Genomic DNA, 16,387 nt, shown 5'->3' with positions numbered 1-16,387 from the left:
TATATATATATATATATATATATATATATATATTGGCTTAAGTTGCTTTTACCAGATTTGGGTGAGGGATCTTTGGTCACGTCGTTAGCCATGGCTGTTTTGGATAATGGTTGATAGACATGTATATTGGAAATTGATAAGAGGTAGACTGCGGGTAAAGTAGTTCTAGTTCTTGATGCATGTAACACGTCGTGGTGGTTATGGTGACGTGGTAGTCATGCATGGTTGATATGTGTTGCTTGATAAGGAAACCATGTTCAACATGTAGGACTACTCGGACGAGTAAAAAGTTAGTTTAGATGTCAAATCGTCTTGAAATGAAAGATATATCTATATGACAATTTCGTCTGTTTCTAAAAATTCATCAATTTGGATAGAAAACTCGATGATATTGATATGCAAGGATAAATTGAAAACGATACAAAAATGTTAGTTATCCAATAGGAGCAAGTAAATTTTTGTTGATTCACAAAAGTGGGCCGGGTAAATATATATATTTTTTTTTGAAAAAGAGTAAATTTACGACCACATGAAACTTCTTATTGGAAGATACTTGGTGAATAAATGATATTTGCGTATATTTTCTTTTATATAAATGATGTTAAATTTTTAGTAGAAAAAAATATAATGTGCATTTTATAACTCTGAATAGATAACTAAGCCAATTTTCTCTTTGTTTTAAAATGTAAGTAAACTGAAAATAAAATGTAAGTTTTCTTAAAAATGTAAGATAGAATAAGCCTCTAAATTTAGCATTCGAGACAACGAGAACTTAGAATTTGGCGGTTCTAGGAGGCTTTATCGGATCGAGTTTTCTATTTTTTGTCTTCTAAATTCTAATACATGCCTATAACAATTAAAAAAAAAACAGTAAATAAATGCCTATAACAATTAAAAAAAAAACAGTAATTAAACTAGTTTATAGAGAGCAACATGGAAAAACCGAGCTTATTGGTTACGCATGCATGTGTGTGGATTATTATGTAATAAAATTGGATTCCCAATGAGAATTGCCTTTTAGGGATGCCTCACCATGTTCACAAGTTACCACTCGGTTTGACAATTGACGTAATCCACCTTCATTTTCCTTTTAAAACTAAAAATAGCTAATTAATAACAAATGTCAATTAGTGTCTCATGAGAGTTAAATAGTTTAGGCAATTAAATTCATAAATTGAGTAATCGAAATCTGTATTTTCCGAACAAACTTGTTTTACCAAATTTGTTTGCCAACTTAGTATTAGCAATGGCAGTTTAGCATGTAAAAAAAATGTCAAAAGAATGGTTGAATTATTAACTTGAAATTCGGATAAAGATCTATAGTTTTTTCCATTAATTTTTTTATAAATATATTCATGAAACTTGTAATCTCAAATTCCACGATCCAATGATGCATTAAATGAGAAGCGGTTCGTGGCGGTGACTATAACTTCTCTTCTACTGACATCGAGTCATCGACCACGGCCAAACACAACTGTACAATATAAAGACAACAATATGTTAATGCAAAACTTTCTAATATATGTAAACCGAAGCTAATCAAGATACAAATTCATGATTTCATCCTAGATGTACGGCGAATTACCGCAACTTATTATTAAATACAAATTTTATCATGGAGATAATTATATTTTAACATAATAACATAACCGCAGTTGTAATACTCTTACAGAAAGGAAAAAAAAAAAGATTTTTGCATGACAAGAAACTACGTAGATGGTCAAAATTATACCCAAAAAGAAGAAAAGTAGATGAATATGTTAGAATTCAGATCCGAAATCCGAATTTTATGCTAAGGGCGAGTTATTTTATACTTGCTGAAAAGTGAAACTGATAACAAGAGGTTATTTTTCATAAGTCATAACTCAAATAAAATCCATTAGAAAACTTTAATTTACGGAGAAAAGAAACAAAAAAAGGGTTGCGGCAATTGCATGAATTACGGCGCAAAAGAGCATTGGTGCCTTTTTGTGTGTACATATGCATGGGGATTCACAATATGAACTTACTTCGTCACTTCCATTTGATTACTTCTCTGTTTTATACTCACTTAGTCACTTGTATATATATTTAAGATCAACCTTAATTGGTAAAATATCAAGAAAACTAATAGTCTCTCTCGACCATAACATTACTTATCTAGACAATGACGAAGCAGACAAATCTCTTGTTAGTAGGGTTCTTATTGGCTTATTGTTTTAGCTCAGTTTTTATGGTAAACGCAGAGGACCCTTATCTTTTCTTCACTTGGACTGTTACTTATGGAACCCGATCTCCGTTAGGTGTTCCTCAACAGGTTATACACTGTTCTGTCTCTTTTAATTTTCTTTTCTGGTTGGTTTATGTATTATAATATAATGTGTTGTTATTGTTTTAATTTTTCAGGTTATTCTTATCAATGGACAGTTCCCTGGTCCTGCAATTGAAGGTGTAACAAACAATAATATCGTTGTTAATGTCATTAACAAGCTTGATGAACCTTTCCTCATCACATGGTACGTAAAATTTATACATGATGGTCGTCTTTAAATTGGGTTCAGATTTAAAACAAATTGATAAGGTTCTAACCTAGAACCAGAACTTGATACTTTAGAAAAATGCGTAGGAACGGAATTAAACAGAGGAAGATGTCGTGGCAAGACGGAGTTTTGGGAACAAACTGTCCGATCCAACCAAACTCGAATTGGACTTACCATTTTCAACTTAAGGACCAGATCGGTACTTATACATACTTTGCTTCGACGTCTATGCACAGAGCAAGTGGTGCTTTTGGTGCACTTAACATTAACCAGAGGTCAGTCATCTTCGTTCCTTACCCTAAACCAGACGCTGACTTCACTCTCCTCGTCAGTGATTGGTACAAGATGGGCCACAAGGTACTAGTATAATACAAGATTTAACTTTCGAAGTAACCAAATTTCTTTTAGGGTTTAAATAAGCGCAGCATCTAAATATATGTGCCTCGTTGTTGTTTTTGATAGGAACTGCGAAGGAGACTTGACTCAGGTCGTGCTCTTCCTCTTCCGGACGGCCTTCTCATCAATGGTGCCTCTAGAGGTTTAGTCTTTACCGGTCAACATGGTAAATCATCATAACCAAAGATCCATTTGTCTCCTTAATTCAACTTTCGATTCTTTGTACTCTTTATTGATATCATGTTTTATGTGTTTGTAAAGGCAAGATATATAGGTTTCGGGTATCAAATGTCGGGATATCGACATCAATTAATTTTAGGATTCAAGGACACATGATGACTCTCGTCGAAGTAGAAGGCTCTCACACTTTGCAAGAGGTATATGAGTCACTTGACATACACGTTGGCCAGTCTGTCACCGTGCTGGTCACACTGAAAGCTCCAGTTAAGGACTACTTCATTGTGGCTTCAACACGATTTACCAAACCGGTACTGACCACCACAGGAATCCTCAGTTACCAAGGCTCCAAAATCAGACCATCTCATCCCCTCCCCATGGATCCTACTTACCATATCCATTGGTCCATGAAACAAGCAAGAACCATCAGGTAATTTATACGATTTAATTTGGTCACACAAAACTAAATTGAGCAATTTTATGGCAGCACCTAATTTGAAGGTCAATTAATATAGGTTAAATTTGACGGCGAATGCAGCAAGGCCAAATCCACAAGGATCCTTTCACTATGGTACCATACCGATAAATCGAACTTTTGTTTTAGCCAACGGAAGAGCGAGGATCAATGGGAAACTCCGGTACACAGTGAACCGTGTGTCGTACGTTAACCCAGCAACTCCACTGAAATTAGCCGACTGGTTCAATATTCCCGGGGTGTTTAACTTTAGGACCATTATGAACATTCCTACACCAGGTCCCTCCATTCTCGGAACTTCTGTCTTTGATGTGGCTCTTCATGAGTATGTCGAGTTCGTGTTCCAGAACAACGAGAGATCTATTCAATCTTGGCACCTGGACGGCACTAGCGCATATGTTGTTGGGTAATAATTAAGCCTAAGTTCTTTGATATCTAGCTATCACTATCACTCTCGATCTATCAGATTTTTTTGTTAGATTTATTGAAGATGCTTATAATTATAATCAGATACGGGTCAGGCACATGGAACATGGCCAAGAGAAGAGGTTACAATTTGATTGATGCTGTTACAAAGCACACATTTCAGGTAAAATCTATTAAGTACACTGAAAATTTTATGTATAAACTATAAATTGAACCCAAAAATTAGAATATCACATATATAATAGTTTATGTTGTAAATGTCTAGTAATACTAAATGCATGCATATGAACTATTTATGGTGCTAAATGTTCTATATATGTGTGTAAAAATAGGTGTATCCAATGTCGTGGACGAGCATATTGGTATCACTAGACAATAAGGGAATGTGGAATTTGAGGTCACAGATATGGTCAAGGAGATACTTAGGTCAGGAACTCTATGTTCGTGTATGGAACGACGAGAAGTCTCTTTATACTGAATCCGAGCCTCCTGTTAACGCTCTCTTCTGCGGCAAAGCCAAACGTCCTCGCTTTTGATTTACATTAACTTTTCTAAAATTATAATATATATCCTAGCTTTATTGTTATCAGCTTTTAATATACATGTACGGTTATTATTATTATTATTATTAACTAGGCCACGAGGGTGTGACGTTTAACAAAAAGACAATTCTGTTAGTTTCAGTGATGCGTTTGCAAATCACGAGCCTAACAACTTGCAAAACAATCAACAAGTGAAATCAACAAGTGATTTATTGCCGTCGGATATTGGTCATCAAACATGCCAAACCTAATCACCACAAAATTACTATGATGAAGAAGGAATGAGATGATGTGAGGAAAAAGAAGTTGTGAGAAAGGAGAACGACAAAAAAGAATATAGAAGGGTAGAAGTTTGGATAACAACAAGAAAAAAAAGAGAAGCTTTGACAAAAACAAAAAAAGAAAAAATATCTTATTTGTTGGATTAAATTTACGAACGGTAAAACTACAGTTCAATCCTTATAACTGTTGACTAGCCAATAAAAAATCTTCATTATTTTTTTTATTGTTTACGTTACCTTTTAGTTCTAAAAACTAAATGTGTATATTATGTTAATGTAATTTATTTTAACATCAGTTTTCTGAATGATGTAAATTTTGTATCATTTCTTAAAATGATTTTTAAAAAAATTAATAGATACATCAGTTATCTAAATGATGTAAGTTTTTTACTTTATACCGTTTTAAAAAAGTGATACAAACTAGTAAAAATTGTATCAATTTTATTTAATTGATGTCAAACAGATTAATTAAAACATTAGTTAATACAAATGATGCTAAGTCATTATATTTACTTTATTTATAAATAAATGATTTTAAATAACATTACTTAGATTTGTGATACAATCTAAGTGATACAAGACACACAATTTTTTGTAGTGCATTTGGTTCCAACACCTGGTGGGGAGCACGATCATTGCACTTACCTCTCACGATGGATGAGACAAGGAGAGCTAGGCTCCATTATCCGAAGAATGGAAAGGTAGAGCAAGTCAATATTTAAATAAAAAATAGTTATGCATTATTTTCTATTGATAGAGGTGAATATATATATTTTGACCAAAAAAAAAAAGAGGTGAATACATATATATAGAAGAGAACTAGTAATGTAGAAGTGTCTTCTTTTGTTTATTCAAGTTCATTGATTTTATTTGTAATCTTTGAAACTCAAATTTTCTTTCTGAATTTTGCTTTAGTACTATAGAATCGATGCAAAAAGTTTTCAAATAGTTCACATAAAGGCTAGAGCATTTTCTGTTGTTCCACATATCGTGGCTTAGATCTGTCAATTACAAATGGTAAATCATGAGTAATATAATATTTTAGAGAAAATGTCAAAATAAAGAACGATGATGATTGTGAGATAAAAAAACGTATAAATACAAGGGGTATTTTCGAAAATAACTCTTTTCCATGTCTTTTTTTTTAAATAATTTTTTATATTAATCATTTTCAAAACATTTTCTTTTTATTTATAAAATGATCAAATTACTTTTTTTACTGACAGCCAAATATATTGTCATCAAAATTAAAAAAATTTCCACCAAAAAATGAAAAAATTTTTGACCAAAAATTATTTTTTTCTGTCAAAATAAAAAAAATTCCCGCCAAAATAAAATTTATACCAAAATTACAAAAATGGATTTTTCCACCAAATTTTATGAAATTTATACCTTATAATTTTTTTTAAAAAACTTTGAAAAACCTTTTTAAAAAAGTTTACTAATGTTTACAGGTTGGAAACTTTTTAAATACCTTATAAACGCTTTGTAAATTTTTTTTGGCGGGAAAATATCTCGAAACCTTTTTTGGCAGAAAATTTTGTTTTTTTATTTTATTAATTAAAATATTTTTTTATGTAAGGATAATGTTTATTGAAAATTAAAGAAGACCAAAAATGAAAACACAAAAATAAGAGTATATTAAAAAGATATTTCTAGCAAATATTTTGGATATATGTAAACCACATGTTTTATTTATAATTTTATGAGACACCTACGAAAGAGACGTAGAAGGTAGGTCCCCATTCTTCATTTGCTTGGATTTAACATCTCCTTATTGAGCCGAACATTTATTGCCTTTATAATCCCATTTATATATAAAACTTCTCTATCGAACAATCAAATCATATTACCAATACCAAATTTTAATGGCACAAGTGAGTATATATATATATTTTTTAAGTACAACAAAATTGCACTAAAAGCAATATGTAAAATATGGTAAATTAACAAAATCGATTTTTTTTGTAAAAACTAATTAGTTTTACCTAAATTCCTTATTAATAGCAAATTTGTTTCCTATATATCTGTCCCAAAATAAAATAAAATAAAAATAAAAAAATCAATCATTAAACTGTACTGTATACACTAAAAATAAACAATCAGTTAAATTAAATAATTATATATTAAACAAAACAATAATTGTATTATTTTAAATAAATACAAAATATTATTCTGATTGATTATACATTATACAAACAGTTATATTTCATAATTTTAGTGTTTTATCTTGATAAAATTATAATACTTTAAGAATAATTGTATCACCGGTTAAATATAAAAAATACTAAAAATTAAAAATATATAATTTTATTACTAAATTAAATACCGTTAAAATCAAACATCATTATAAATAAAATTAAATAATTATCCCGTGATGTACCACGAGTTAAGCATATATTTGAATTATAACATGAGACATTACATTAGTGAACAACCGGCCGTAAAGCATTCTCAAACATTTATCGTTATTATCTTTGCATTTTAACTTTAAAATGGAGTAAATTGGATATATTAAGAACTCACTTGCAAATTTAATTGTTTCCTTAAACAACACTTGTATTAAAACGAGGGTATATATGTAAGTGATAATATTGGGAGGAAAAAGAGGGATGTTTGAAACACCATAACTCGGAAATAAAAATAGATCAATTTAGAACTTTGAAAACAATCGTATTTGTTTTTATGAATAGATTCAATTGATAAAATAAAATTTAGATTTTATTAAAATTTGACCACTCTTAGAACAAAAATGTTCATAGGTTAAAATATCATTAAACAAAGGAATTTGTATAAAACAAACCTTTCAAGTCATCATTTTTTGCATGTTTATCCTACAATTTCCAAAAATACAAAACAAACACATGAAGCCAAAAATAATATACAATATAACATGTCAGTAGGGGCGGATCTAGCAAGGGATTATGGGGTCAGCTGACCCTACTTTTTTAAAAAAATTCATTTTAATCCTCTTAATATTACATTTTTATAGCTTAATTTTTTGTTTGGACCTCTCTAAAAAAGATTTCTGCCTCCGCTACTGGTTGAAAATAGTATAATAAATCAAAGTTCTAACGATGAGGAGTCCAAATTTATATTTAATTTTTAAAAATATAGTATATGTGCCCGTTCAAAAGTTTGGAAGATACATATAAAAACTATATTATATATTATTTTTTATTTCAGAAAATTAATTTATATTTTCATGAGATGAAAGGTAAAGTTACAAAAAATGCCCATTACCATTAGCGGACAACCTCCAATATGAGTTCCTCCAATATGAGTTCGAACCATTATTATCCTTGGTCGAAAAGAAGACAACCACACAGTCAAGTTAGACTTTGTATCTTAACAAGTTAGGTCGGCTATGAGATAATATAAATTGAGACTGCATCAAGATTTTCTCTTTGGAGTTATACTTAAAAGATATCTTTTTTTCTTTCTCTGTCTCTTTTCCTCTCATCAATTAATATATGTTGGATAATCAATTATCAGATGTCAATTAACAACTAAGTCTGTCGATAAGTTGGATCAAGATTAGTACTTTTTCTTTCTTCTGTCCTATTTCCTAAAATATTTATGATTTTTTTATTTCTTTCATTTTTATGTATTTTATAAGTTTCTTTGTAAAATTATCTTTATATTTATTTAACATTTTTGTGATTATTAATTTTCAATGATTAGGCCAATCTTTTTAAATTAAAAATTACATCTAATAATTTTGTAGATAAAATAATTTTTAATATGTGCACTTTTAACCAAAATGTTATAATCAAATATTAAAATGGGACAGAGGAAACAACTAATCTATTATTTAGCATTTACAGCTCTACTGGACCTTTTAAAACTAACAAGTCAACTTTTAGGCCAGGGTTATACTATTACTTACCACCAGCTTGAATGTATTGTTGTGTCAAAAAGGAAAAATAGTATATTTTAAGAAATAAGATAAGCTGATTACAAAACCAATGCACAATGTTGATATGGTAATCCTTTTTTTTTTTTTTCACTAAAGGATTCTTCTTCATTGATAAAACTGGAGTTTTACAAAGATTTTTAAGCTAAAGCCTCAAAGGATAAGAGAAACTTACAAACAAACAACTTCTAATACAATACCAAACCCAACAATGCAAAGCTAATAAAGATTCAACTCTGAAAATCAATTCCCGAAGCTTGGAATGGACTCCAAGAACAGGAAGACAACGATGCTTGGAAAGGATAAAGATGCAGCCAAACAAATTAGCAAAGGACTTGTAGAACTGAGATGAAGAAGAGCACCTACCAAGGATTGAAATTACCACTCCTTCTAGACTGCTACATCTTCAATTGAAACTCAACCCAATACCTCTTGAAGTGCTTCAACCAAACTAGGCAAAGACACGAGACTACAACTGTTGAAATGCTTCGGTTGAAAAACTTTATTTAATAAGCGGGGAGGAATCCTTATAACTAATCAGTATTTTGATTTTGCATATAATATTAGATATCTTAAATACTGATTTTTTTAGGAGATATTTGGACAGTTGGAAGTTTTTAGGAGAATAAATGTTCACTGTATCAGTCATAACTTTTGAACGTTGCTTCGATTGACCCAAAATCATCTCCATTGGAAAGTTAAATTAATCTCCTGACTTTCATTAGGACTATGAAGATAAATCCCAAGGGAAGGCCTTCATATGATGCATCCTGCATAACCATCTCTTGTTTATTTTATGTTTCTTATTCTCTTAAGCACAAAATCTCTTCTACAATTTTTCTTTTTTAATAGTTTTCACTCCAAGACCTAATAAAGATAACTACAGTAAAACCTCTATAAATTAATAATGTGGGGACTTTGAGATTTTATTAATTTATAGTGATATTAATTTATCCATAAATTAATAATTATTAATTTATCGTATAAATTATAAATTATTAATTTATAGAAATATTTTTGCAAAATACAATATTATTCACTACATTAACTTTTAAAATATTTCTAGATGTAAATTTGGAATTTTTTCCTTAAAATCATATACTTTTTTAGAATTTTTCTTTATATAAAATTCCTTATGTTTTGATATAACATATTCAATTATGTTAACATTCATATTTCTATAGAACCTTTGTCTTTATTTGTAGACACGAACGTGAACGTACGAGCTATTCTCGTCTACTATTTTTTTTCTTTACACAAAATCTTAGCTATGGCTTCTCATCTAAAAGGTGTTGCAAAAGCAACCATGACAGACCAAATACGCAAAGAGTTATGTGAGTACAAAAGAGATCATACCAAATGTACTCAAAAAGAGTTGCAATTGTGGATTCAAGAAAAATTTCAAATTCAAGTTAGCCAAGGTACAATCTCAAACACACTCAAAAGATCAGATGAATATCTTTCCACCAATCTGGAATCCAGAAAAGATATCAAACGTCACAAACCAGCAAAATATCCAGAGATGGAGAAAGTTCTTTTTGAATGGTTTCTTCAATACCAAGATCGTGTGAATATGACCGGAGAACTAATTTTAGAGAAGGCAAAAGTGACTATGAAACTTGTATACCCGGAACAAGATTTTGAGCACCAATTTTCTCAAGGCTGGCTTGAAAAATTCAAATTACGACACGGTATCAAGTCGTTTCGTCGGTTTGGAGAAAGCGGTTCAGTTGATGTTGAAGACATGGAAAAGAAGCTGGAAGCTATAAGAGGAAAAATAGATAAGTTTTCTAAGAAAGATGTTTTTAATATGGATGAAACTGGTTTGTTTTATAGGTTACAAGCTGATCATTCTCTTGCTACAAAACAACTTGAAGGCAAAAAACAAGACAAAGAAAGGTTAACTGTTGTTATTTGCTGTAACGAGGATGGGTCTGAAAAAATTCCCTTATGGATTATTGGAAAATATGCGAAGCCGCGCTGCTTCAAGAATGTCAACATGAATAGCTTGAATTGTCATTATCGAGCCAACAAAAGAGCTTGGATGACAAGTGTTATTTTTGAAGAATATATTCGCTGGTTTGATCAGATAATGCATGGTAGAAGGGTTTTGTTTGTGGTAGATAATTGCCCAGCACATCCAAGAAATATTGAAGGATTACATAATGTTGAGTTGTTTTTCTTGCCACCTAACATGACGTCAAAAATCCAACCTTGTGATGCTGGAATAATAAGAGCTTTTAAAATGCATTATCGAAGGAGATTTTACCGTGAGGTTTTAGAAGGATATGAGTTGGGACAATCTGATCCAGCTAAGATCAATGTTTTGCATGCTATCAATTTTGCGGTCTCTGCTTGGACAACTAATGTTCATGGAGAGACAATAGCAAATTGTTTTCGACATTGTAAAATTCGTTCAAGGGATGCCGTATCAAGGAATTCAGAAGAGGAATCAGTTTGTGAAGATGGTATGCAGGAACTTGAAGTGGTGATTAATAATCTTAGTTATCGAAATAAAATGGATGTCAATAGTCTACTCGACTATCCAGGTGAAAATGATGCATGCTCAGAAGTTCAGAGTTTAGAAGAGATTGTGGCTTCTGTCATTAATGTTGATGAAGAAGCTGAAGACGATAATGTGGAACCTTTGGAACCAGTTACACGTAAGGAAGCAATTATCGCGTCTAGAACTCTTCACAACTTTTGGATGCAAATCGAGAAGACAACACCAGGAGTTTTTGATGCAATAAGGAAAATCAGAGATGAACTCCAACGAGATTCCAACTTTAAGAAAAGACAAACAACACTAGATTCATATTTTACAAAATTGTCTTAGTATTTATGCCTATGATTTATGATTATTAATTTATGATATTATTGGGACCATATTTTATAAGGAGATTTCGAAAAAATTATTATCTTATTATCTTATCGAATATTGTTAATTTTTACATTGTCCCGACTTGGGACCAGCAAAAATTATTAATTTATCGTGTTTATTAATTTATAGAATATTAATTTATAGAGGTTTTACTGTAGAATGCAAATGCAACCTAAAATGTAATATGAATGCAAAATCCAAGAAAAATGGAAATAAAGGGTCGTGTGACAGTATATATCATCGAATTATTCATTTGCATTTATGTGAAGTTTATTTAAGGTTTTTGTGCAAAATAACCCTTTAAATGGTCATTTTTTGCAACTTTACCTTTCATCTCCTAAAAATGCAAATTAATTTTATGAAGTACAAAATAGTACGCAATATAGTATTTATATGTATCTTCAAAACATTTATACGGGCACATATAATATATTTTTATAAAATTAAATATAGATTTGAACTCGAGACTTCGATTTAATATACTATTTTTAACCATTTTAAATTTGATGGTGCTGATGACATGTTATAATGCATATTATTTTTGGCTTCATGTGTTTGTTTTGTATTTTTTGGAAATTGTAGTATAAACATGCAAAAAATGGTGACTTGAAAGGTTTTTTTGGGTACAAATCTCTTTATTTAATGGTATTTGAACCTATGAACATTCGTTCTAAGTGGTCAAATTTTAAGAAAGTCTAAATTTTGTTTTATCAATTGAATCTATTCATAAAAACAAATACGATTGTTTTTAAAGTTCTAAATCGATCTATTTTTATTTCCGAGTCATGGTGTTTCAAACATCCCTCTTTTTCCTCCCAATATTGTCACTTACATATATACCCTCGTTTTAATACAAGTGTTGTTTAAGGAATGTTGTTTAAAAAAACAATTAAAAACAATTAAACAATTAAACAATTAAACTGAAAATCTTACAAAAACTTTTATATACAAGATTTCACTTATTTACTTAACTAGATTAGGACCCGCGGTACACCGCAAGACAAAATTATTTATAACTAAAATATTTAAATTATAAGTTGTATTTGTTGGTTAAATATGTTATAACTTATAATTATATAATAATTGTTAAATAAACCATATAATACCACAATATAATTTATTTTTTACATAATATTTATTTAATCTATATAATTAGATATGTCTATTCTCTGATACCGATAGTGTTAATAAAATAATGAATGATGTTTTATCCATGTAACACCAAATTAATGATATTTTTTAATTAATATAAATATCAATAAAATCCGTCATGCTATAAAATCCTGTCCCAGAATATTTTAACTCACACTTTATCATCTTAATTTTTAGTTTTTATTGTGTATCTACGGTATAATATTTATCATATTTAACTTTTTTAAAGTTTTAAATATTTTTCATATTTAACCATTTAAAAATCTTTAAAATAAAAAACCGGAATAAACCAAATAAAAGTTTTTAAATATTGAGTAATATATGTCCCATTTTAAAATTTTGTATTACATCATATGCAGGAAAAAATCACAATTTTTATTAACTAAATGTATTATAGAATAATTCAAGATAATTTAAATCCAAATAAAAAAGAAAAGGAATCATATATTTATGTTTGAATGAGATAGAAAGATTTCCTTATTTTTTTAAAACTTCCCTATAATTAATTTTAAAGTTTTGGTAACTAATATTAAAGTCAATGCATTAAATGTAAAAACTTTCCAAAAAGTATTTTTGAGCAAAAACTGCTGCAAAAATACTAATACAGATGTTTTTTAAATCTAAAAAAAATAAAACAGAAGAAGTATTTTTTTTTGTTGGTTATCATCTCCATTCCATTGATAACATGCTCATATACAAAACAATATAGGTCCCTTAGTGGATATATTGAAGAGATTAGTCTCATTTTAATAAAAAAAAAAAAAAAAACAGTCTCGTTTGCTCTCCAAAGGTTAGTTATTCGCAAGTGGGTTCTTAATATCCAGACAAAATATTTACTCCACTTTTATATATTTTTAAGTTAAAATGCAAAGATAATAACGATAAATGTTTGTTATTTCTACTTAAAACCCATTTTTAGTATATATTTTGAAAAGTGGATTAATTTGAATACGAAATTGAAAAACACAAATAATCATTATTTACTAAATCAACATAAACTTTTGCATACAAGTTTGAGAAAGTAAAGTAAAACGAAAAAAACTACTAAAAGATAATAACAAAAGAACATAAAGAAATTGGAGTGTTAAATTGGATCTAACGGACACTTTATCTATTACAAAATAAAAAATATTTCCAGTTTTTGCAAACAAATGAAAACATAGCAAATTATTTACACAAACACTATTTGACCACTAATAAATCAAACTACAAAATTCTAATAATCATAAACATATAAATATTTAATTTTATGAAAAATATAGCGTTACTTCAAACAAAAAGTGTTTTGTGAAAAAATTATTTATTATGAAACAGAGGGTAGTCCATTTAGAAATCCGTCCTCTATTTTCTATTTTTAAAATATATTTGGATAATAAAATAATTTTTTTGGTCAACAATGTAAAATAATTTAATGAAGTACATTTTACTTAGAAAATTATTCATCTTGACGGGCGCGCGACAGACTGTATTATATAGTATGTAAGATTTGGTTGATGGTAAACGTTAAATTAAATAAATATCATCGTGAGTAGCAATCACCCTATTCCTTCGTACCGAAGCGACTTTTTTTATATTGTCTTAAACTTGACCAACAAAATCTTCTATTTATATTTGTATGCGTTTTAGTTTTAGGAGAGTAGGAAAATATCAAAGGTCAGAAGAATGAGCGAGGGAAAGAGGAAACAACATTTTGTACTAGTACATGGTTCGTGCCACGGAGCGTGGTGCTGGTACAAGATTAAGCCATTGCTAGAGGCGGCGGGCCATCGTGTAACTGCCGTGGACTTAGCTGCCTCTGGTTTAGACATAACCAAGTCGATCACTGACATCCCTACATGTGAACAATACTCAGAGCCATTGACGAAGCTGCTGACCTCATTACCAAATGATGAGAAGGTTGTCCTCGTAGGTCATAGCTTCGGTGGGTTGAACTTAGCCATAGCCATGGAAAAGTTTCCCGAAAAAATTTCTGTCGCTGTATTCCTGACAGCTTTCATGCCCGACACAGAACACTCACCTTCCTTCGTCTTGGAGAAGGTACCTCGTTTTTTTATTACTTATTTAATATGATAGATCGATCTTGATGATATGTATATAGATCACTGTATGTATGAATGTATCTACAAAGTCTCTTTCGTCAACGCCAATACTTGTATTTATTTATCTTAAATAAGTCTTGGCGTCTTGCTGAGTCAAAATTTAAACTGTAGCAAAACTTGTAGCGTCCAAGTTGGACAAGTTAAAACCCGTTTTATAGTCTTACAGAAAATAAGGAAGATTGCTTATAATAAAAACTACAAAAAAATATAAGAATTATTTATGGTCATGTATAAATCTAGCACACTATTCTCCTAACAAATTTAAAGTGGTAATCATAACATATATAACCTAGTAATATGTAATAGTACCCTTCTTGTGTTTATACTCGTTCTCAAGCCTACATAATACATATTGCTAAAAAATATTAATGGTTAGTACTTAGTACCTACTACCTAGTATACTGATCAGAGAAATGAATTAGCGTATATGATAGAAATATTTCGTTTCTGGAGTTTTTTCTTTTGAACATGTTTCGTTCTTTCTGGAATCTACTTTATGAATTTTGTGGCCTATATGAGATAACTATAGATCATGTTTTGACAATCTAACGAACACGTGGGGTCTAAAATTAAATCCTATATAGTGGATTTTTTTTCTTACATGTTTCATTTTCATGGTTGTCAACTTGTCAATAAATTTGCCACAGTATACGGTTCCTTATTTTCTTGTATATTTAGTTTTTCTTTTCTTTCCAATTTATGTAAAAGTATGGAAGCAACATTCCACCAGAAGCATGGATGGGCACCGAATTCGAACCATACGGTTTAGACAATTCCGGACTGAGTATGTTCTTTAGCCGTGAGTTCATGAAGTTGGGTCTTTACCAGCTCTCTCCTATTGAGGTATGTAATTCATCATCATACATTCTTGTACTTATCTTACTTATCTATATGTATATATGTTTTCAGTTTGTTTTTTTTTTCTCTTTTTTAGTCTTTATCTCTAATATGATTAGTGCCGCGAACAGTAATTTTCTATAATGTTCTATATTATTAAATTTAAATAAAAACAAAACATGCACGCTTATTTAACTATATCGAATTCAACCTTTTGTGGCCTACAAAAGTGGTCTACATAATTATTGCACCATAATGACCTATATGAGACTTTTCCATATTAGCTAGATTGATATATGTTTTAGATAACTCTAATATTTAAACTAAGTTTCTTCATTTTTATGGAATTAAGGAGTACTAAAATAAAATGTAAAATTTAATGCTGGGTTGTGGGTCGATGGAAAAAGTAAATTTTTGGTTTTTTCAACTTCTTTTGGTTTTGGTTATGTTGTTATCTTGATTTAGGATCTTGAACTGGGATTGCTTTTAAAGAGGCCAGGATCATTGTTTGTTAACGATTTATCAAAGATGAAGAACTTCTCTAGTGAAAGATATGGATCTGTTCCTCGAGCGTTCATAGTGTGCAAAGAGGACAAAGCCATTCCAGAAGAACACCAACGATGGATGATTAATAATTTTCCGGTGAATTTAGTTATGGAAATTGAGGAGACAGATCATATGCCAAT

General features: G+C 30.0%; 4 protein-coding genes across 5 annotated transcripts in view; 3 read left to right on the top strand and 1 right to left on the bottom strand.

The window, feature by feature from the left end:
• LOC104702888 (reticulon-like protein B13) overlaps positions 1-146 on the bottom strand; it is a 4,793-nt gene extending 4,647 nt beyond the window's left edge. Inside the window, exon 1 of the mRNA XM_010418806.2 lies at positions 53-146. Coding sequence (XP_010417108.1) covers positions 53-92 — 40 coding nt within the window. The 5' untranslated portion in view covers positions 93-146. The remainder of the gene's footprint in view (positions 1-52) is intronic.
• On the top strand, positions 2,113-4,735 carry LOC104702887 (L-ascorbate oxidase homolog). The gene is made up of 8 exons (XM_010418804.2): positions 2,113-2,296; positions 2,386-2,495; positions 2,606-2,876; positions 2,982-3,081; positions 3,177-3,522; positions 3,608-3,973; positions 4,078-4,156; positions 4,326-4,735. The coding sequence occupies exons 1-8, from the start codon at positions 2,147-2,149 to the stop codon at positions 4,527-4,529; spliced, it is 1,626 nt and encodes a 541-aa protein (XP_010417106.1). The 5' UTR covers positions 2,113-2,146; the 3' UTR covers positions 4,530-4,735.
• On the top strand, positions 10,003-11,568 carry LOC104704992 (CENP-B homolog protein 2-like). Its single transcript, XM_010420986.1, has one exon. It carries the CDS (start codon positions 10,003-10,005, stop codon positions 11,566-11,568), a length of 1,566 nt encoding a protein of 521 aa, XP_010419288.1.
• The window catches only part of LOC104702886 (methylesterase 1), a 4,289-nt gene continuing 2,204 nt past the window's right edge, over positions 14,303-16,387 (top strand). The window contains exons 1-3 of one of the 2 annotated variants that reach the window (XM_019228191.1): positions 14,308-14,802; positions 15,573-15,707; positions 16,167-16,374. In XM_019228191.1, coding sequence (XP_019083736.1) covers positions 14,428-14,802; positions 15,573-15,707; positions 16,167-16,374 — 718 coding nt within the window. In that variant the 5' untranslated portion in view covers positions 14,308-14,427. Of the gene's footprint in view, positions 14,803-15,572; positions 15,708-16,166; positions 16,375-16,387 lie in introns of both variants that reach the window. The other variant, XM_010418803.2, reaches the window with a different exon arrangement.

Source organism: Camelina sativa, chromosome 7 (assembly GCF_000633955.1).
Source record: "Camelina sativa cultivar DH55 chromosome 7, Cs, whole genome shotgun sequence".
Classification (NCBI taxonomy): Eukaryota; Viridiplantae; Streptophyta; class Magnoliopsida; order Brassicales; family Brassicaceae; genus Camelina; species Camelina sativa.
This window is presented reverse-complemented; position numbering and strand designations above follow the sequence as displayed.

Coding starts and splice junctions, on each gene's coding strand:
- LOC104704992 (XM_010420986.1), top strand. CDS start 10,003: ATGGCTTCTCATCTAAAAGGTGTTGCAAAAGCAACCATGACAGACCAA.
- LOC104702887 (XM_010418804.2), top strand. CDS start 2,147: ATGACGAAGCAGACAAATCTCTTGTTAGTAGGGTTCTTATTGGCTTAT. Junction 3,082..3,176: donor AGTCTTTACCGGTCAACATG/GTAAATCATCAT, acceptor GTGTTTGTAAAG/GCAAGATATATAGGTTTCGG. Junction 3,974..4,077: donor ACTAGCGCATATGTTGTTGG/GTAATAATTAAG, acceptor AATTATAATCAG/ATACGGGTCAGGCACATGGA.